The 21964-nt window shown below is 42.9% G+C and overlaps 1 protein-coding gene across 9 annotated transcripts in view; it reads left to right on the forward strand.

The window, feature by feature from the left end:
- The window catches only part of NHSL1 (NHS like 1), a 176407-nt gene extending 156294 nt beyond the window's left edge, over positions 1–20113 (forward strand). For 5 of the 9 annotated variants that reach the window (XM_079299180.1, XM_079299181.1, XM_079299185.1 and 2 more), the window contains 4 exons: positions 1175–1306; positions 9907–13326; positions 13865–13994; positions 17436–20113. In XM_079299180.1, coding sequence (XP_079155306.1) covers positions 1175–1306; positions 9907–13326; positions 13865–13994; positions 17436–18159 — 4406 coding nt within the window. In that variant the 3' untranslated portion in view covers positions 18160–20113. The remainder of the gene's footprint in view (positions 1–1174; positions 1307–9906; positions 13327–13864; positions 13995–17435) is intronic. The other 4 variants (XM_079299183.1, XM_079299186.1, XM_079299182.1 and 1 more) reach the window with 3 other exon arrangements.
- Positions 20114–21964: the final 1851 nt, after the last annotated feature.

Raw genomic sequence — 21964 nt, forward strand, 5'->3', positions numbered from 1 at the left:
AATGAGGTTTTCTATGCTACTCGCACGACACGCATCATACTGATGTGCAGTCAGCCGGGGGAATTTTTATGATGTATCATTACTGTGCATTAATCACTTTTCAGAGGTAAATAATTTGGTCATCAGTTTTCAAAAAAAGTGTACAATGGATAAAAACATGTACAATGTATATCAAAGTTTTTCTGCCTTTAAGTTTTAAGTGGGTCATCTAAAGGACATTGAGCAGTGTTTTAAAATGCTTAAATTTCTAAAAAGGGAACTTACATGTAAGCTACGGGGGGTTGCTGTTAAATTTTGAGAAGTGGCAGAGAATTAGCTCATAATCTATTGGGCAGTCTTTATCTTACTACTAGTGAAATGGCCAAATTATAAACCTCTAAACAAAAGTGAATTCCTAAAGAAATCTGCTTTATGATAGTGGTACTTCTGGGTCCCATTATGTTACAGCACATGGTCATCATAAGGCTTTGTTTGGCAAAGTGCACTTGCAGATTTTTTTTAGCTCTTGCCATTGTATATTTTTATAATCATCTGTAAAGTTTAAATTTTAAGCCGCTTTCTCTCTGAAATATTTATGAGTCCACGAGATCAGCTTGATCTCTGCGTGCTCCGTAGTTCTTATTTGTATTCGTGTTAAAAGATCAACACCAGAAATGTGGTGCACTTGACAGGTTCAGAGCAACTTGGAATGAAAAAGAAGGGCCTCATGCGAGCTAATGATGGAGCTGTGCAAAGGCATCGTAATAGCTGTTGCCAATAGCAATGTCTGTTCCTGCATAAACCGTTGTGATCTTTCGTTTTCATGAGCAGATTTGCTTTTTCTGCAGCTCGTTAGTTAAAAATAAATTAACTAAACCTATGTAGGGCCAAATTAAAGCAAGGATTCTCTTTGCTTGTGGAATATTTTGCTGTCACCAAATACAAACTGGGCTCAAGAAGTCAAAATTCCTTTTAAAAGATGCAGGCATTACTGCGTAATGAATATTTGTGTCTAAAGCCTTACAGTGACAATGTGCTGTATCTTCCTTCAGTGTAAACCTTCATTTGTCAGACCAAGCTAACACCGTTTATTAATGTCTTTTTTTCCATTTCTCCAACAAAACTAGTGGAAGAAAGTGCATGATGTCAGTGTGCTTGGAAGTAATGTTGCTTTGCTTGTTCTACCATGTATTAGGGGAGAATTTCGACCGCCAAGCCAGCATTCGGCGGTCTCTAATTTACACAGACACGGTGGTAAGACGGCCGAAGAAAGTCAAAAGGAGAAAGACTATTACAGGAATCCCTGACAACATACAAAAGGAGCTAGGTATGGCTCATCAGAACTGTATTCCATCCACTGTTCATTGTCACTGCTTATCATTACTAGACTAATAACATTACCAGTGCTCATGAAACCAAATACAGTCTGATAGCCTATTTCAGTTCCAAATATGCGTGTGCCTCCTTGCCACCTCTTGCATTGGGAAGTTGGGACCTTTAATCTGTTGACTTCCATCTGTTAAAGGGAACAGGGTGTTTGGAAAATGGTGTACTGGTACAATGAAAATCTGTAGGGATGTAAGGTTTCTGGACTTCAATGCTTTTCTTCAGATTTGGTCGTCTTCTCCAGGATGTTCACCAAAGCAAAACTGAAGTGGGCAGATGTATTGGCTTGTGAGTGATTACTTAGTGGAGTACATCAATTCATGGATGCCTTCCTGAATCTGCCAAGAATTGCATCAAGAGTGAAAAACCTATTTTCCAGTTCAGTTTTGGCAACCCCTTAAGTATAAGTGTTATTTGATTGGCAATAATGTACCTAGGTTTATTTGCTATTCCATATATTTGCAGGGAAAAATACCTATTCGGTCACATTTACACTACCTCAGGCCATCCTCCTTCACACTTTGTAGTAGATGTGAATTTAATGAACTGCAGTGAAGCAATCTGAATTTTGCCAGACCTTTCAGACACTTTTTGCAGAATTCTTTGATTTAAATAGTTTTATTTTAGTTTATTTAAAAAAAATATTTCAGTTTTTCCCAGATTATAACTTCACAGGTAAAAGTATGCCCCCCACTTTTTGCTTCAGTAGAGGAAGAATATATTTTAAAATAATCTGGCAGAAGTTAATTTTGGTGCTTTATATATGAAATCATATATTGTTGATTTCAATAAGTTTTATTACCTTGCATGTTGCATCTTTTTTAATTATGTTTTCAGTTCTTGGTTATTTTTATGGATTTTTCAGAAACAAGCAAAAATCTGTAGCTTGTCTGGATGGGTTTGAAATGAGCTAGAGGGTCAGGCACAGACAAAGCCAAGAAACAGACAATTACTTGCAGAGAACTTTGTGCTCCTTCAGCATCTGTAATGAAACAGTGCCCTGCCATGGGATCCTCTGCCTCAAGAAAGCATTTACAAAATGTAGAGGTTACATTTGTGGCCACTTCGAAAAGATATTTCACGCTTGAAAACATCAACTGTAGTTTTATTTGGTGGAGTAAGCTGAGAATGCAGTTGGTATCTATCCTAAAAAGAATTCTTCTTTAATACCTTAAAAGAAGTTTTACTTTTGCCAGTCTGTTTACTAAGGGTGACAAGTTTTTACTTTGATTTTCGTCTTTCATCTCTGTGCTGAGCACGATTCATGTTGCACTGCTTGAAGGTTTTCCTTGGCTTCTATTTTAAGCTGTGGACTGGCAGTATCCCACTGTAGGAGCTCCCTCTGGATGGTTCCTGGCCCACAACCTGCAGGCACATGGGGCTTCAGCCATCTGCCCTATGGCAGAAGTTGTCTGAGGAGCTCCATGTTGCTTCTGTGGTGGTTGTATCTCTTCCAGGGAGCAAATTGTATTCCAGGAGAACTCTGTGAGGACAGTACCCATCCTCTTGACGTATTGATTTCCATTACAAGATATAAGGTGCATTTGAAAAGAGTTAGAGTGTCTTCATCTTATGCCTGGGGAAACCAGACATGCTGCAGTGAAGTGACTTAGCCAGCCACCAGGCTGCTGGCAAGGCTGGGAATAACTGCAGTCTCCCCCATCCCTGTTCAGTGCTCCTTCTTCCTTTTCTCCCCTGTCACTCCCCAAATATTTCTGTAGCAGTCCGTTCCCTATTTCTCTTACACTATCCCAAAACAAACAACGAGTTGTTTTAAAACATTCCACAGTTCATTTGATCGGAACAAGTATCCGAACTAAACTCCAAATCAAGCAATTGCATTATGCCTATTGACATTCTCCCTGTGGTTTCAGCTGAATAAATCTCTTTGTTTCTCCCCTAAAGCATTGCTGTGAATGGCTATAATATTTACACAGAGATTAAAATCCCTTGGTACACTAGAGTTGCTACGTGCAGGCTAAATAACCAACATATACAGCAGATTCTTGTAACCTTGTTTATCCTTCAGAAGGAAGCAGAAACTTGAGAGAACCTCAAAGCTTCAACCAGGTTTGGACTATTTTCATTTCTTCTGAGAGAGCCAGGAAGAACTTTTGTCAGGCCACGCTGCTGGGGTTCTCCGCTGGTTGCTTTGGGTCCTTTGGAACAGAAGAGACTAAGCAGAAGAGAAAGGCTGCACTGGCTGCTGGCCTGAGCCCAGCGGATGTGGTACCCTCATGCAGCTCAGCCAGACGTACTGCAAGGAAACATTAACTGCAGCCTTGTGCTCAAAGTCTTTTTAAACATTCCTGCTTTTTAGCATTGAAATGCTGTTGTGTTTTCACAGGTGTCTTCCAGTGATGAACCAGTCTCTCTACTGTGTAGACTGGAAAATTCTGCATTAAAAATTCTGCATAAATAAAATGCAGCATGGTATATGAGATTCTGAGACACAATAAGGATGTGAGGTGTCCCCCAGTTTAGAGATAGCAGTTACTTTTTGAAGTTGTTTTTTTAACTGCAGCACCCTCTCAGTACTATCTAGCAGAGTGACACCAAAGTAACAGGAGAAGGCAAAGTATTCCTCTCTCTGCCAAACACAGCAATGAAAAAAAAATTAGTTCTGCATACTTCTGAATTGCCTTCCTTGTCTTACAGAACATAAATATTACATGCATATTTAATGGAAGTCAGTGTTGGATCGAAACTGCAGAAAGAGCAAGAAACTTTGAGATACTTTACTTCAAGTGTTCTTGGTTTCTCTGCTCTGTGTTGTCGTTATCCATTGTCTCCAGATGTGTTCTTCAGATGGTACCTTCAGACAAGAAGATGATTCCCAAACAGAAGTTTGGTAGAGATGAGCAACTCTCAGGAAGAACCTGTCACTGGCCTTGCTCATTTCTTGGCTTTCTTGGCATCAGCTTCCTTCACATGTTCCAACTCTCCAGATGAAGTAAGGGCAGCAAAATGCTTTCCACCTTTCCATGCTCCCTTCTTTGTGTCAGTGCTCCAGGGTCTGACTCAGACTAACCTTTTTGTGGAGGTTCCAAGTAACCTGGTTGTGTTTCTCCAGAGCTCCCAAACATGAGTGGGCAGCTTCTGGTGTCCCACACTCCCTCTCTGTCTTGCAGGAGGAGCAGGTCCCAGACCTGACTGTCATTTCCACAGTTCCCAATAAATATACCCCACCAAAACTGGGGAGAGGAAAATGTCCTCAACTTTTCTACCTTTTGATTCCTCCTTCTTCTGACAGGCATTTTGATGGTTTTTTCATATTCCAACAGAAAGTTTCTGTCCTCTTGGTCTCTGAAATTGTCTTCTAATTTTATGCTTTGTGTGTACTTCCTTTGGATTATTTAAATCCTTTCCCCCCCCCCCATTTTACAGATGCAATTCATAGTCTTTTTGGCTGTGTGATTTTTTTTGCCCCATGTATTTTTCCCCCCTTCTTGACCTAAGGGTTCAGAGGGACAGAATGACCTCATACAATTTTTTCAGCTTACTTTACTACCTCACTTTCTCAGAAGCTCACTGTCACTGTAGGATCTCATGTCAGTCATTAGGATGGGAATGAATGACTGACACCTTGACTGTCAGTCCTTTGTTTGCTTTCTTGCTGTGCAAGAAACCTGGTGATTTCTCAAACCCCTGGTGGTACCAGTTGGTGTATACCAGTTGGTATCATTTGGGACTATTGAAGCTCTCCTGAGAGGAGAGAAGAAGCAATTCCATCTCAGCAGCATGGGGGCAAAAGAGTCCTTCTGATTTCTGGAAACTCAGCTGTTCTATTAAAAACACCTCTTAATTGATACTCTTCTCCAATTAGTTCCCTCTAGGGCTCGCAGTCGCTCAAGTTACAGATCCCATGGGTAAGGAGAGTCCCAGATACCCATTGGTCCTACAGAAATACCATACAAGTACCCAGCTGTTCCAGCCAAGTGATTCTGCACCTGCTTCTATTTGCAGCTTTAGCAGTCTTTGGAGAGAATAGCTCTCTTCCAGAGTTACTGTGCATTTTGGCTAATACTGGGTTTATATCTGTAGCTTTTCACCACTGAATGTATCCAGCACTACCCATCTGTAGATCAGGTATTAGAAAGCAGGTATAATCTGCTTTTTGGTACTGGGAGGATGAAAAACACAGATGCCAAGAATATAAACATCACCAGAGGCTGTTAGGTTAGAGAAATGAACAGAATTGAGAGAACTTGAATTCCCAATATTTACATCAGAATTCTCTCTCTCAGGGTGGAAGTGATATGTGCAAGTATTCAGGATATTTTTAGGTGGAAGTACTGAAAAGTTTCACAGGATTCACTGCAATATTTTTTTTCCCCTCTGAGAAATTACAAATGCTTCATGGAGCACAGTGAAAATTCCTTAAAATTGCAATAAGCCAAATGTACTTGTCTGTTTCTTCTTGAGTATCTGTTAAAGTCACTCAGTTAGTACTTGCTGGAGTAAAACAGATTAAGAATCTCTGGGGGCTTTTTGTAACACTAAATTGTGATGCCTGCACAGTGACTTAGCCAGTTTACCAGGTTTGCAGGAGAATTGCTAGGTGGGGCATGAGGAGGCAGTGAGAGCAACATACCTTAGGAATGTGCCTGTGGCATGAGACAAGTGCTTGCATTAGAAATGGTTAGTCAGAAGGTAAGAGAGACTACTTCTTTGTTCTCGTTGAAACAAGCATGTACTTTGTGACACCAACACACACACATCTTTTCCAACCCTCAGTTTTCTGTGCTCATTTCCAATGCAGGGGACTTTTCATGTGGTTCTCTGCAACTAGCTGCTGGTGTCACCACCTCAGCTGGAGTCACAGCTGGGCTGCTAGTAGCTAGTATCTGGACCCAGGGATCATATACAGACAGGCTTCCTTCCCCATCAAATTTGCCAAATATGTCATTCTCAATCCCTGTCCTCTCTAATGAGCAGCACCAGTGGCTACCAGAATCCACAGAGTGGGTGTTCTTTACTTGCTGCTGGAGCCTGCACTAAACATGCACATTAGTGAAGAGCATTTGCCCAAAACGATTTTTAGCACAGTGGGGTAATAAAGAAGAAAAGAGCCTAGATACAGGTCTCCTGTGGTGGACATAGCACTGACTGCAGTGCTGCTGGACACAGGATAATACAAAAGGCAGACAGGACAATTGTTACTTTCAGCCACATTTATCATGCACCTAGTTTGCAGCTACTTCTGACTTCATGATGTTCAGCATCTGTAACCTGATGTCTGGTTCTGCAACATTTTTTGCTGCTGTCTGCTCACATATTGTCCCTGCAATTAGATGGACTTATGGATGGCATTCTTAAAAAGATCTGATTCTGTCAAGGATTCTGGTGTTGCAGATACCTTCTGAGTGCTGTTTATTTAAGTAGGTGTTTTCTGACAAACCCAGCATTATCAGTGTAGTAGTCAATGATTTGAGCTGTCCTTAGGATGGGATTGTCTTCTAGCTGCAGTACCAACAAAGATTTTAAGGGGGGTTGAAAATCCTTACTTTCCAGTGTTACTCTGGAAGTGAGTGAGGGGTTACAGTGCATTTGTAAATTGCAAAGAAAATATTCCTCACTGCCCTTCTCTGAATTTCACCAAAATCGTAAATACCTCAGCATTTTACCAGTATACCTAAGTCTTAAACGTTCCTCTGGTTGGTTTTCTGAACCATTTTCCCTGCAGATTTCTGTTGTCCCTCTTCAGAAAACAGAACTATAAAAAGAGTAAATCCTCACAGCTTTACGTGAGATTGTGCATACATGTAAAGCCAAAGCCAAAGCTGAGTTTCACAATATGCTGCGTTTCTAAAAAAAACCAAAACTAAACCTCAAAGTTATGTTCCTGTAATAGTAACACCAATGCACAATTCATTACCTGACCATATTCCATAGAGTGATTGAATGATGTAGCCCTGTAGTTTACATTTCTGAAGCTGGGCTGTCTTGCCCTCCATAATCCTGTGTTTATTTGGCCTCTGGATTGTTCTAACTAGGAGAGGCCTCACACCAGTGCAAAGACTTGCCCTGATGGGTTTTCCTGCAGTGTTGAGGTTGTGAACATTTACTGCTGTTGAGTCAGTTTATGCGGTTTTCCAGAGCACATTAGGCTGGACTGTAAATTACATTTATTCTGGTAATCAACCCAGGGTAAGCACTGGTTCTCAGCAGCATCCTTCAGCTGGTTGTTGATGCTGCCCTCTTGTTAGTGTTCTGCTCTGGCACTGCTCTGGCTGGGGCAGCCAGCATTTCCTTGGCTCTGTGTGCCAAGGGAAGGGGCAGGAGCTGCTGTGCCAGGCATTTTGGTATAGCCTTCACTGGCCTCCTTTATTCAGTGGCCTCTTTTATTCAGTGCCATTAATTTTCTTTTTCACACATTGCTGTACATTTACCATAAACAGTATGTCCCAATAAATGCATTCTAACACTCCTTGTTTTGGAAGGAGAAGGTGAGATTAGCAAGTCCAGCATAGGTCCTCTTCACCATTTACCTTCTCTAGCAGTAACATTTCAAACAGACATAAAACACCCACCTGCATTATACTACTGTGAAAGAGGGTGCATTTAGCTGCCTCTCTATTGTGAATAGAATACAGACATACCACATACTGAAATGAAGTGCGCTCAGCCACAGGTCACTGTGTGACAGTATAAGATACTTGCTGTAGTGCTGACAGCTTCCTTCTCCACCAGCACCATCCTTTTGTCTCATCTGCGTGTGTGTTTGTGTGCATGTGTGTTTTTCACAGTGGCAGAAGAAGAAAAATACCCCATCTCTTTGGTTATTTTTGTTAACCAGATATTTTTAGTTGACCAGCAGTTAAAATCGGTGATGTCATGGTTCCAGAAACATTCTTTGATGTTTTTCTCTGTCTTAACCGAAGGGGTGCACTGATTCCATATAAAACATACACCTGGAAAGGAAGATTATTTTTCTTATTGTACTGTTCTTAATAACTGTATACGGAATATGCAAATCCCTCTCTTGGTTGGCTGCAGTAGTCCATCTGTTCTGACAGTATCTCGTATTAGATTATCCAAGACATTTGCCAGCATCTGAGTATTTAGCTTTGCAGCAAACCTCTACCAGAAGCAGAAAGAGGCTGCATTTTTATGAGAGCAAGAGAATTTACACAAAGCAAGCTAACTAGGCTTCAAGCTGCTGAAAGACTACTTACATGCCTGAGGAAAAGAAGTAAACAATCTTTTTTGTGTGTGCTGCTTTAACTGTAGCCTTTTCAGAGCCCTCTTTTCCTTAGCCTAAATGCCTCTTTTGCCTGCCAAGAATCAGGATGATTAAATGTCCTTTGAGTGGTGTTTAAAGCTGCATGATAAGAATACCTATCCTCCCAATGCAGTTTCATATAGTAAATATGAAAGGAGAGCATTCCTTTCAGGCATGCTTCCTCATTGCTCCTGAGACTCGCTAAGGCAGAGACTTGAAATAACCCATTTTCTCCCACAGTGACATATGTGTAGCATCCTTACTAGCATCTCCAGCAGCATTCCTGCCTCTCTCGTGCTATTTATACAGCAGTGCAACTGAATTCAAAAGCAGCAGCCTTACACAGACTAATTTTAAAGCAGTCCTCTGGTTTGTGATTTTAAAAGGCGGCTACCAATAAAATTGTAAATTTAAGAGCCCTAGAATCCTTTCTATTGACCCAGTGATAACTGTATTTTGAACTAAAACTAATTTTCCATTGTCTTCAAACTTGGGGGTGGGAGGAGTTATGCCAATATGTGATTATTCCTTCTTTTAGAAAAAGTGTTCATTTTTTTATTTCCTGATGATGCTGAGAATGACACAACCATCAATACCAGCTGTTTCTTTTCCCCAGTTCTTAGAGGTTTTCCTTTATGATAAATATAAAATGGTTGTATGGAGAAATGTTATCTAATGGTTTTCTTCCCAGTGTTGGATAATGCTTATATGAACGCTGTTATAGCACATGTATTATTTGTGGTAAAACAATGCATGTTTCCATGTGTTAGCATTCTTTCAGACAAACTGCAGGACTTAGAGAGCTATCTGTGTCTCCTGAAATATTTTTTTCTGAAGTGTATTGCTTGTAAAAAGCAGATCCTTTTGTTCATATTAGTCTCCAGATTTCCTTCCCCTTTTCTTTATTGCACGAGGCATTAGCATGGGAACACACTTCGCGTTTCTCAGGCTTTTGTCTGTTCCTGCTGCGTTGCCTACTGGAAGTCAAACAGTATTACTTGGTTTCTGACACAACTGATTACTATGGAAATTATTACCATGTCATAAACAGAGGATTTCATGTGTCGAGTGTGCGGCAGGAACGCAGATGATTCTGTAAGCAGAAGGTTTCTGGTAATAAGGAAAAGGGGAAGAGAAATGCAGAAAACAGACGATGCCTCTGCAAAATCCATTGTTGCAGATTCTTCTTCAGAAGGCATAACCTGCCAGGAGCATGGGTATCGAGCAGTTTGCTGGGTTGCTGATTTTTTTTAAATGAGTGAGAAGATAAATGTGAATTTTTGCTTCAAGAAATAATTATTTTATTTTGACTCCAGCAGTTGGTACTGGCCAAAGTGATTTCAGAGGGCATTCAATGTATGTCCCAGATCACTGTTCCACGCTAGGGAGACTGGACAGCTATCGCTCTGCTATGCAGCGCTCTGAAACCAAGGACACCAGCTGCCAGACGGAGGAAGTTAAAGTTGTGCCCCCTTCAATGAGAAGAATTCGAGCACAGAAAGGACAAGGCATTGCAGCCCAGATGTCTCAGTTCTCCAGCTCATCTGGAAACATGTCAGTGATGAGTGATTCTGCTGCAGTTATATTTGCTTCTCGCCAAAATAACGATATAGGTTTTCACAGCTTGCCTCGGGTTGGTGCAAGAGTGTCTCTGCAGTCCCTAGATCAGACACAGAGCATGGTGTCGAGGCAGACAGAAGACATTGCTGGCACTTTACCCCACCAGATAAGTAAATTGCAAGTGGATGATAGTGTTGTGCATTTAAGGAATAATCCCACGATGGGGGGGACGCTGTCGAGGCCAAAGTCCCAAGAGGTGAGAAGCTGTGACAGTGAGAAGTCCTCAAGCCCAGCATGTGTTGTCTCTCCTCATGCCACTTACTCAACGAGCATCATACCCAATGCAACACTGTCATCCTCCTCAGAAGTTATCCTTATTCACGCTGCCCAGAGTGTTGGATCATTGGATAGTAAAATTTCCAGCTCCACTGCCTTTCCAAATCCAAGAGACAATCCTGCTGCCGGCAGTGCAATAAGTGGGAAAGAAGATCACCATTCTTCAAGTGGCAATTGGAGTGAGAGTAGCTCCACACGTCACTCACAGACTTCAGATACCATCCCATCTACCAGTGTCATGATGCTTTCTCTTGGTGACTCCGCTGTCTCTCTGAGCACTCCTGGGAATGCAGAGGCTGGATCTCAGAGCATGAGCTACAGCTCTAGGAGCACTGGTGCTTTAGCAAGCCCTTCCCAGGACAGCGATGGTCGGAGTGAATCCAGCTGTTCTGGGGAGCGAGCACAGGCAGCAGTGAGCAGCACGGAGCACTGGTTATACAAGTCTTCAGAAAACAGTGAGACCCCTTCACACAAGGTGGTTTGTACCACCCCAGGCTGTGCCACGCCCGGGAGCAACCTGAGCAGCAGCAGCCTGGAGAGGACGTCGGTCAGGGACGATTCTACTTCCCTGTATTCTGTGGACCACGATGGCTTTTACGGCTCCATGCATATGGACTCTGGACTGAAGTCAGACATGCCATGCAACAGCACTAATGGTTTTGAGAACCCCAGAGACAGCGTGATAAATGTCTTTGAAGGAAAGGAGAAGAAACTTCAGGATGACCACTCAGGCCAAGGTGACAAATCCCTTGCAAGAAACATCTCGCTGAAAAAGGCAAAGAAGCCACCTTTGCCACCATCCAGAACAGACTCACTCAGAAGGGTGCCTAAGAAAAAAACTCAATCCAATGGACAGGTACTTGATGAAACCCTCATTGCCACCCTCCAGCATTCTCTGCAGCTGAATCTCAAGTGCAAAAATGGCAGCTCTCCTTCCCAGAGCCCCTGCAGTGATTATGAGGATCCCTGGGTGCTGCGCTCCCGCAGCCAAAGCTCGGTCAGTGCAAGCAGCAGCATGATGTCCACCACTGCTCCCAACCTGTACTCCATCTGCACAGTCACCCCTTCCCAGAGTGAAACAAGTAGCATAAAGTCAGAGTATGCTGACCAGTGGGGTTACTACAGCGACTGTGCTGCAGTGGTGGATGACCAGATGAAATCTCCAGTGACCCATTCTGCCAGCACATCATCTGCTCTCAGCGATTACAGCATCAGCCACTTCAGTGATGGCTCAAGGGCTTCTGTGCCACAAGTGCCCAGTGGACTGGCCAAACCAAAGAGTGCTTCTCCAGAGAAATCCCATCGAGTCACGTCGCCATCGAGTGGGTACTCCAGCCAGTCCAATACACCCACTGCGCTTACTCCAGTGCCTGTACTTCTAAAGTCTGCATCATCAGGAAATGGCAAATCCAAGCTGAAGCCTAAAGTGCCTGAAAGGAAGTCTTCTCTTCTGTCTTCAGTCTCCATGTCTTCGTCGTCCACTTCCCTTTCTTCAAATACATCTACTGAAGGGAGTGTGAGTGTGAAGAAACTGGACCCTGCCCTGAGTCCTCCTGTGGATTCTGGTGCACCTCCTCCAGCACATCTTCTTCCAACACCTCCACATTGCCCTGAACTTTCTCCTCCTCCTCCTCCTCCTCCAGCAGAAGTCATGGATCTGTCACCATTGTCGGCCTCTCCCACGTTCCCCCCTCCTCCGCCAGAAGCCAGTGTAAATTCCACCTTTGCTCAGACTGTCCCATGGTTTCCACAAGAAGCGTCCATCAGTTCATTCTCTTCCCCTGTTCTTCCTCCTCCTCCTTCTTGCCCCTTAGCTATCCCACCACCAGCACCACCGCTTGATCCCAAAATCACAAAAGGTGCAACAATATACCCACAGTATTCTTTCAAGAAACGCAACCAGGAGGATTCTTGCTACAGTCCAGTGAAACAGCCACTCAACAAGCAGGATTCATCAAGACCTGTGATGCCATTAGTAACCACCAAAGCGCTGCAAATGGTGCAATTGAGGTCTGTGAAAAAATCAACAGAAGGTGAACCATCAACTGAATCTACTTCTGAAACCACCTCTCAGGAAAAGAGTAGTGCTAATTCATCGCCACAGTCTTTGCTAAAGCCATCTCTCTCACTGAAACTAAGTTCCAGCTTAGGCGATGAGGAAACGAAAACTCAAGGCACTTCATTTAAAAATGCAGTTCAAACACTGTCTCGGGGTTCTCCTCTCATTCTCTCTGATAACACACCTGTACTTGATAGTGATCAGAAGCCTGTGAGTGCAGTAGGTTTGAAGAAATCTTCTGAAGCCAATGCTCTGGGGTCAGCCTCTGATGACACACCTGAGTCCTCAGTGCAGAGTGAAGACCTCTCTTCTGGCATGTCACCTCAGGGGTCACCAGCATCTCCCAACAAGGCTCAGGTTGTGTTGCCAAGCAAGAAACCACCTCCTATTTCAAAGAAACCCAAACTGTTCCTTCTGGTACCACCTCCACAGTTAGACCCTGCAGTGGAGAAAGCAGCTGAAGTGAGCGATACTGCCAGAAGCCCAACTAAGAGAGACACTGTGCTTGCACACTCAGAGGAGGCGAGAAATTGTCTTACAGATGGACTCGGTTCTAGCGAGATGGACTCTGGCAGCCTGGTTCCTGAGGGAGGAGCTGCTGGATTCACCTTCTCTGAGACAGTGGGAGCGAATGCCTTTGTGGTACAGCCTGCTGCATCACCAGTTCAAGAAGAACCCAGGCAGGAGGAGCAGTGTGCTTTTGATGAAGGAAGCAGTTCAGGCAGCAGCCAGGACAGTGGCAGTAACACTGACGGGCATCTATCTCAAGAGAACGAAAGTGGTGAGTCTCTTTTCTCTGACTAATTCAGATGCAGCAGAAGCTATTTTGAGGAAGGTGGGGAGTGAGAACAGCCATCCTAGCATTGAGGTGGCATTCTGTAGAGGGCAGAGCCTCTAGTGATTGTTACAACTGAAACAAAAAAATAAAGTTTCAGGGATCTGATTAATACTTAATGACATTTTATGCAATTGCTTTCTGGCTTCTCACTGTTGCAGCTGCAGAATTTAACCATGCTAGTATTAAAGCATGCTATGAAAGCAGTTAGTTTGTTAATGCTGGTTTTGCATTTTTGTAGAAACCTTACAAATTTTCTTTTGTTACTGGTCTCCGCCTGTTACGTATGAGCAAGCACAGGCATTTATTTCATGCACTGCAGTTCCCATAGCAGGCATTGATCTGAAATCACAGTAATGACAGTGCTGCACTCACTCAATCCATCGGATGCTTCTCCATGGAGGCAGCAAGGGCTGTTTTCAGGACTGTGTGCCCATGGTTTTTGCACAACAGATTGACTGTGTTGTTCATTCTCTTTGCCTAGTGGAGGTGTTTGAATCAGACACAGCCAATAGTTCATTCCTGCCAAGCAGTAGTTATGGGGAAGAGACGGACGGAGTGGCAACACCAGCAAGACCAAGGACTACTGAGGATCTTTTTGCAGCCATTCACAGGTACTGCAGAAACTGCCCTTCCTGTGCTGTCAGGTCCGGTAGGTCTCTCAGAAATAAATTTAACATTGTTTTATAAAACACCCAATTATGACAGTCACGGCTGTAACAGAATTCTCGTATTTATCAACTTTCTACTAAGGCTATATGTGAAAAAGATGAGGAAAAGAGCTTGCATGTTACTGTTTTATCAATGTAGTTAATCCATTCTGAATTTAAACTACCAGATTAAGTGGATGTAGATTAAATTACAAATACCTTGTCCTTTAAAATACATCTAGTATTTATTGTACTGTTCTCAATCTGCCATATTAACTCTACTGTTGCTTTTTCTGTGTATCTTTTTGTTTTCATTCTTGTTCTTCTCCATCTCTTTTTACTCTCTTCGCTGCTTATATGGTGCAGTTTGGGACAGAGGCTCAACGCTAATGCTTCATGGCAAGCGTGGCTGAAACTGGCAAGTAACACAACATGTCAGTCATATGGCAAAACATATGGCAAACGCTGGATTATAGTTTGCCATAATCCAGCCTGAGGTCGGGTGTTTTGTGTCAAACTGATTCATGAATGAAATGTGCAATACTGGCTCTATTGTTAATGACATGATTCATTTCCCTTGAAAACGAAATCATCCCGAATGGCAGCTAGATGTGCGTGCTGTTCATGTTGGGTGCTCGGGAACACCCGCGAAGGAGGGCCCAGGGGCAGAGCAGGGAAGGCGGGTGCTCCCTTGGGCTCCCTCCCCTGGAGCGGCGCTCCCGGACCGCGGCCGGAGCCGCCCCGGGCCGGCCGGGCGCGCCGCCAGCGCCATCGCGCGGCTGCTGCGCGCACTGCAGGCCCTGCCGGGGAGCGGGGTTACCCAGATGTTCAGTCAGTTCGCACATCTGTGCATCGGCAGTGAGGAACGGGGAGAGAGCGGCTGGGAGGCTGCAGCATTTTGGATGCAAATGCTACTTTTTATTCATTTTTGGAATAAGTCCTTTCCAGACATTGCAAAAACTGCTCATATATGATACTGACCTTTTATCATTTACTGTTACCCCTTAGAACTTGGCCTGTATCAGCCTTCTAAAAATGGTCTGTTGCATTCACGTTGCATGGTGCTCTTTAGAACTATGACAAATCTGGCTTTAGAATGAGATATTGTGGCCAGCAGCCATTCTTCTTTATGTATGCAGATAGAGAGTGGATTTCTGTGTGTATGCACATAGCTGTAATTCTTGAGTTTGTGGGGAAATAGACAATGGAATGGGATGTGACATACTTACAACTGCTTGACAGCTGTTTTATTATGGCCTTGCTTTTGCTGGCTTTGGACTTGAACCACTTTCTTCCTTGGTTGCTAATTAATTTAAAAGGTTTAGAATGCCCCCCCCCCCCCCCCCCTCCCCCACTGTTTCTGAGAGGTATTACTTCAGTAATTGGCACTCTTGAATATATTCTTTGGAGCAAGACAAGAAATTTAGTGGTATGTGCATTAATGACAGGAAGAACAGTCTGAAGTTTTAAGTCATAGTTTTGCTTGAACATGCGCCCTATCAGTGTCTCAAAAGCCACCAAAACCAAATTTGGTTCTTAATTCCAAGTTTCTTCCATGATTCATACATAGTGAGAAAAGCTGGCTAGGTGCTGACAGCAAACTGACTGCTCTGCACTGCATTCATAGCTTTACCAGATCACTCCAAGCTAGGGTAACAAAGTCTTTCTCTGCAGATCTCTGCAACTGAATTTTTTGTTTTTCAGTTTAATTTGGGGTTTGGTAACAGTACAACCCCAGCATTGCAGTGTTTAAAGATATCCATAGGCAGCCAAAACCCTAATGAGGGAAAGTATTTTCCTTGTAACACACATGCTCACACACAGACTCACAGAGCATCCAAGCACCAAAATCACCTGTTGTCTACAGCACTAAAGCACAGTTAAATCTGGATGAGGTTCCTACACTGGCTGCTCCTAAAGTCATCTTTATATCTCTTTGCTGTTTTCTGTGTCCATTCATCCTCAAGCTAAATGGACATTGGTATTACGTTCTTATTCTGGCAAGACAGGTGCAGGCAGCAGCAGCTGCTGAAAATAACAGCTGGTGCAGCTGCCTTTGGGGGTATCACAAGTGAGCTGTGCATCAGCTTCACCACTTAGGAGAGACAGGATTGCTCCAAAGTCTTGGCACAGCCCATAGCAATGTCTGTTGCTGCCACCTACTCAGCTGATGGATCCTGCTTTTTTGTTTTCAGGGTTTTTAAAATTTTTAATAGGCTGTGATGCATGAACACATTTGAGCTTCTTTGGCGAAATCTCAAGGCTGTTAAGAAAGTAAAGCTAAAGATTACATTAAGTAGAAATCTGTTTTACAAGGGGAATGGTCTGGATTGAACACATGCTTGATAAAAATTAATATGGAGTTTCGTAGTGTGATAATTTTATATCTTAGAAGTCTGTTGGCTTGTTTTAAATTTCTGCCAAAATACCATATTTAAAGTTAGGCTTTATGCAATATTTTTAAATTAATTCTTGCTCAGTCAGCAAAGAAACAAAGCAGCTGTGCTACAGATTCCAGGCATGTACATTTCTTTAAAATTTCTAGTAATGTGAAAATGAGGCAATGAAAGTCCAGTTTCCACATATTCCCAGTTCCATGGTTATGTCTTAATTTTTTTTGTGTTGTTCCTGCGCTTCACATTTAAATAGACAAACACTCCACTCTTTCATTTGGAAAGATAACTTTCCTGTCACCAAGTTGGTCTCTCCTTCATTTAGTTGAAAGTTGCAATGACAGAGCACCAGCATAACTGTGAATTTTGTCTTTGCATCTTGAGAGAAGCTGGAAAAGTTTTTTCTTTATTTATTTAATATTTTGATTAGGGAGAGGGTTTTCTTTAATCAAAAGTGATTACATGTGGCTCCCTTTTCTCCATCTTCAGCAGCAGTGCATTGCCGTGTCCTTTTTTCTGAAGGAAAGAGCACTAAACTACACCTCCAATTTGCCAGAGAGTGTCAAATGAAATTGTAAAATGGAACAAAACAACCCATATACTCCAGATGACATATTTTGAATTAAGTCCCCAAATTAACAGAGAAACAAGATGGAGTGTAAATCTTCATAGCACATTAATCTGAGAATATTGATTCAGAAAACCTGATTCACTAAATTTGCTCAAGTGTTTTGAACATCAGTATTGCCAGTTTTAGTAGTTTCATTGTTCCAGATTTGCAGAAAAAGAGTAATAAACTTACCATATATTTCCAATACCTGCATTTGTGCCTGTACAGTTCTGGTGGTGTTCTTACTCATGCTTTAGATTTAGTTCACTTCTCCCTTTTCCCTGTCTGCTTCAGCTTAATTCATTGTCATCCCTCTAAACTCTAAACTGAGTTTAATTAAAGGAGGTAACGAGTTTCATTTTTGTGTCATCCTCTTCTCTTTTGTGTGTGTTTCAAACTCAGATCCAAAAGGAAAGTCCTTGGCCGTAAAGATTCTGAGGACGACCGCACCCGCAACCATTCTCCGTCGCCCCCCGTGACTCCCACTGGTGCTTCCCCAAGCTTAGCCACCCTCAAACAAGCCGGATCTATTCAGAGAAGCGTTCGCAAGAGCAGCACCAGCAATGACAACTTCAAGGCCCTGCTGCTGAAGAAGGGCAGTCGCTGTGACACCAGCTCCCGCATGTCGGCAGCAGAGATGTTGAAGAACACGGACCCGCGGTTCCAGCGGGCGAGGACGGACGCCGCCCCCGACCTCAGCGACGGCCCTGCCAGCTGCTCACCCAGCAAGAGCAAACGGGCCCAGGAGGAGTGGGCCAAGAGCGAGGGCCTGATGCCCAGGAGCATGTCCTTCTCTGGCACGAGGTACGGCCGCTCACGGACACCCCCGTCTGCTGCCAGCAGCAAGTACAACGTCCGCAACCGCATCCAGAGCAGCCCCATGACTGTCATCAGTGAAGGAGATGGGGAGGTGGTGGAACAGGCTGAGGGCAGGGTCCGGAGGACTTTGGAGGAGCAGCAAGAGGGGCAGCTTGATCTCTTCAACAGTGATGAAATGGACGTGCATGACTTTCCGTATGCTGAGGAGGCAGGCTGCAAGGAGACCTTGGATCCAGCCCATGTAGACTTAGTGACTCAACCAGGTGCTTCAAGGAAGTTTCTAAACTCTTCAGCTGAAGAAAGTTAAAAGGCAGTAGGACTAAAGGCTTTGGATATTAGTCTAGAGAGTCACAGGGACTAGTTTCCAGAAGAAAGCCCAGACCAGGACAAGGTTATTTTGCTGAGCATTTATCCACGAACTGCATGTGTATGTTTAAATGCTAAAGCGACGATGGTGCTACGTGGTTGGGTTGGGGAGCACTTGCTTTGAATGAGTGGTCTGTGGCTTGAAGAAAGTTAACAGTTGAATTTTTTGTGTAAAGCCTTAGAAGTCCTCTTGCGGGGTGGGGTGGGGAAGTTTTCTTGGAGTTTGTAGGGGTGTGAAGTTTTTCTTTTTCTTGAGACTGCAATTGTGCAAGCAAAATTTAGAAGTAAGCCTGAAATGGGAAGGCTCTTGTGGTACACGCTGAACATTTGGTTCAAAAGCATTGTAGTGATGCAGTGTAGTGCATTTGTTAAGCAGAGGGAAGCACAATGAGGCACATTCACCTCTGAGAGACGGTAGCAGGGTTGGTGCTGGGGTTACATGGCTTCTTAGTGGGTATGGCCCAGCATTCCATGAAGTGTGTCCTGCTCAAGCAGTGAGCTCACCAGGTTATGGATTGGTCCAGGGTACTGTACTTTTAATTCTTTTTCCTGAGGGAAAATGAACTGTTTAGTTAAAATGGGAAAGGGAGCTGATTTTATAACACACTACTAGCTGCTATGCAGCCACACATGTTCACTTGGTGAAACACACATTTCCAGGTGAATTGCTTCCTTGACTGGTGTATTCCCTTAGAGAGCTAGAGCAGCTGGATGTGTGCAGAGGGTGCAGGCAGACACCAGGAAAGTGGAAGATGAATGAAGCAGTGTACTGCCAGAATTTGGAAGGGTTACTGTCATGGTTTAGGAATGGTATTCCCCAATTTATTGTTCCCACTGAAACACTCCAAACCATGTACCACTCACTCACTGCCCTCCCCTTTTACCTCTGTGGGTGGTTGGAGAGAAGAATTGGAGGCACAAAAGGTGAAAGTTGGGGGCTGATGAAAGAGAAATCTACTGGGAACAACAGTAAAGTAAGAAAATGGACAGTAACAGCAACAAAAGAGTGCACACGGAAGAGGTGAATGACTCACAGGTGACTGCTCACCATGCAGAGCCCGGTAATGTGTGACCTGCTGCCCACTTCCTTGTCCCCAGCAGTGTGGTGAGGTAGTGTAGAACAACCTCTGTGTCCTGGCCACAGCCCCTCCTGGCTACTGCAAAAAACCCTGTCCTGGCCGGAACCAGGACAGCTGTGTTTCTGAGTTAGAGAAATTTGACTTGCACTACAAAGCTGTAGGTGGAGCCTGTCTTTCAAAACTGATACTTGGGAGTTGTGTTTTGCCAGAAATCTGTCTTTCATTTGTCAAAATGGGGAGACTTAATTTTCATCACTTGAAATACAGATACTTGCTAACTTTTGGTTACCAAAGAATAAGTTACAGTTACTTTCCTTTTTGATTTGCCTGCAGTATTGCTCTTCTTTTTTAACCTTAATAATTTAGTGAGGTTCGTTTTTATTGTATATTTTACAGATAATAAGAACATTTAACGGTTTTCCAATTGTAAAGAAGACCATTAATTAAAACTGAAATATTGGCTGGAGTTTTTGGTTCTTGGTAGGAATGAAGCTTTTAATTTTTAATAAGAATTTTGCGTCATTTGATGGCATGCGCAGTTTTTGTATTGTTTGTAAATATTGAAAGTTGTTAAAATATCTTTTGATCTCCTTACCGTAGAATTTTTACATTTTTAGATTGCTTTTAAGAAGAAAAAGCACTCTTTGTAGATTATTTATTTTAGAGAAATATGCTTGTAATCTCTTTCTTCAATCCTTTACTTGTTAGTTATGTAAATTTCAGGGGCCTTCATTTAACTCTTCCCTTTACAGGAGGGGAATAGTGCTGAAAATGCTGTGACTTTGCTTCAATAAAGAAAAAGCCTACCAGTTGCCATATTGTCTTTTGAGTCAATTAAAACCTCCTTCAAAAGATGTGTCCCACAGTGTATGGCAACCCACTGAATGCCATAATCCATTCATCCAGCTACTAATCTCCAATTTTCATTGCAAAATTTACTAATTCACTTTAGAGACGACTAAAGTGTACTCACACATCCATCCCATTTCGGTATCTCAGTTCTGAGACTAAAAGAATTTAAATAATCCTGAGCTTTTTCCAGTGTCGTGTGAGTGTTTCTACTTCTTCTCTCCTACTTGCAACCTGTCCCAGAAAACTAAAATTCTTGGAGAACCAGATTATAAGCAGAGTGAGTGAGAAGTGAAAAGGACAGGTTGAACCCAGCTGCACTCAGTGGAAAAAGGGTGGTATTAACTGGTGTGCAGCAAACTTTCTACCATTTTTACATGCTAACTATATTGAAAGAACCATTGGATTTTTAAAATGAAAATAAAACCTAATTGGATAAAGTAGATTGTTTCAGATATTATTAATACTGATCTGAATTACATCCTGTTACAAAGAGGTGGCAGAATGTTTTGCTCTAAACATCCTCCAAATGTTGCCTTGGTCTGTCTCCCACTGCTGATACCACGTGGAACATGAAAGGACCAAGTCCTTTTCACAGCAGGTACTGTCCCTTTGAAAGCCATGCTAAATGCTAGCCAGTCCTCATGCCATCATCCTGACTAAATAATGTGTAATAAATAATACTCAGGCTTTGTTTTATTGTTTACAGATGGGAAAATTGTCTAAATGAGAAATGGATGCACTGGGCAAAATTGTAGCTCTGGAGCCTGCAGCTTCTGGAGCTGTTTGCAGCCTTTTGCATTGAGTGCCTGCAGGAGGGAGAATAGCCAGCTTGTTCCCTGGTGATGGCCAGCTGATTCTGCCAGTTGTTTTTGTGGGCTATGTGGGGAACTCTCTGGAAAAGCCTGGCTTGAATGCACACCATCTTGTCAGTGCAGGTAGATGAGATTTAACTTGAATGTAGCACAGGCTGAATTTCCTCTCTGACCACAGGTAGCCTTGGTGCTCCTCTAAAACCCACGTCTGGTGAACTTGGGCTGAGGCTCAGGCTTTGGCTAACATGCAGAAGGCAGTGTTGATGCAGCCCTACTGATGTTGCTGCATGGCTACATTTTGCACAGTACAAGTGTGCTTCATTGTGCTGAAATATGTTTAATGGTGCTTATACCATTTACTTAGGTAGCTGATACAGCTTTCCTACAGAGGTATCACTGTGTCATCTCCCTGCAGACAGAACTGGTTAATTGTTTTGTCACGTTTACAACTTCAAAGTTACTTTTCTTAGACTATGAGGTTCCTCGATAGGGAGGTTTTGCAGTTGAGGTTTTATTGTCTACAACTGTAGATTAAGTTTAGCAAACCTCTGCTAAAGACATCCAGAGCAGAAGGAGAGAAGGGCACAAATGCAAAACTTGCCTGTGCTGAGGGAAAAAAGCAGACTTGTCATTCTGGTGCTTCATGCATCATACTGTCACAGGGCTTGTTTTAAGTTTACAGCTAACAGTCTACAATTTGCTTCTAAACCAAGAATCTTTATTGGAGCTAGATGTGAGATTAATTTCTGGTTTCTATTTTACTGGGAATGGTGTTCAGCTTCAGTCTTTTTCTAAATGCTGCCCTATATTAACTTATTTCATGTTTTGTTCTTTCATTCTCAGAGTTCTGGTATCAGATGTAGGCAGCCCCAATAACCCTGTGAATCAGAGCCCTCCAGTTACTCTGTTAATACATTCACAAGGCTCAGAGGGACATTTACAAGCCTTCACTCCTGTATGTATGCTAGAAAGCAGAATTTACTACCTTAATTGAAATGATGGA

The sequence above is a fragment of the Erithacus rubecula genome, assembly GCF_903797595.1.
Source record: "Erithacus rubecula genome assembly, chromosome: 2".
NCBI classification, from domain to species: domain Eukaryota; kingdom Metazoa; phylum Chordata; class Aves; order Passeriformes; family Muscicapidae; genus Erithacus; species Erithacus rubecula.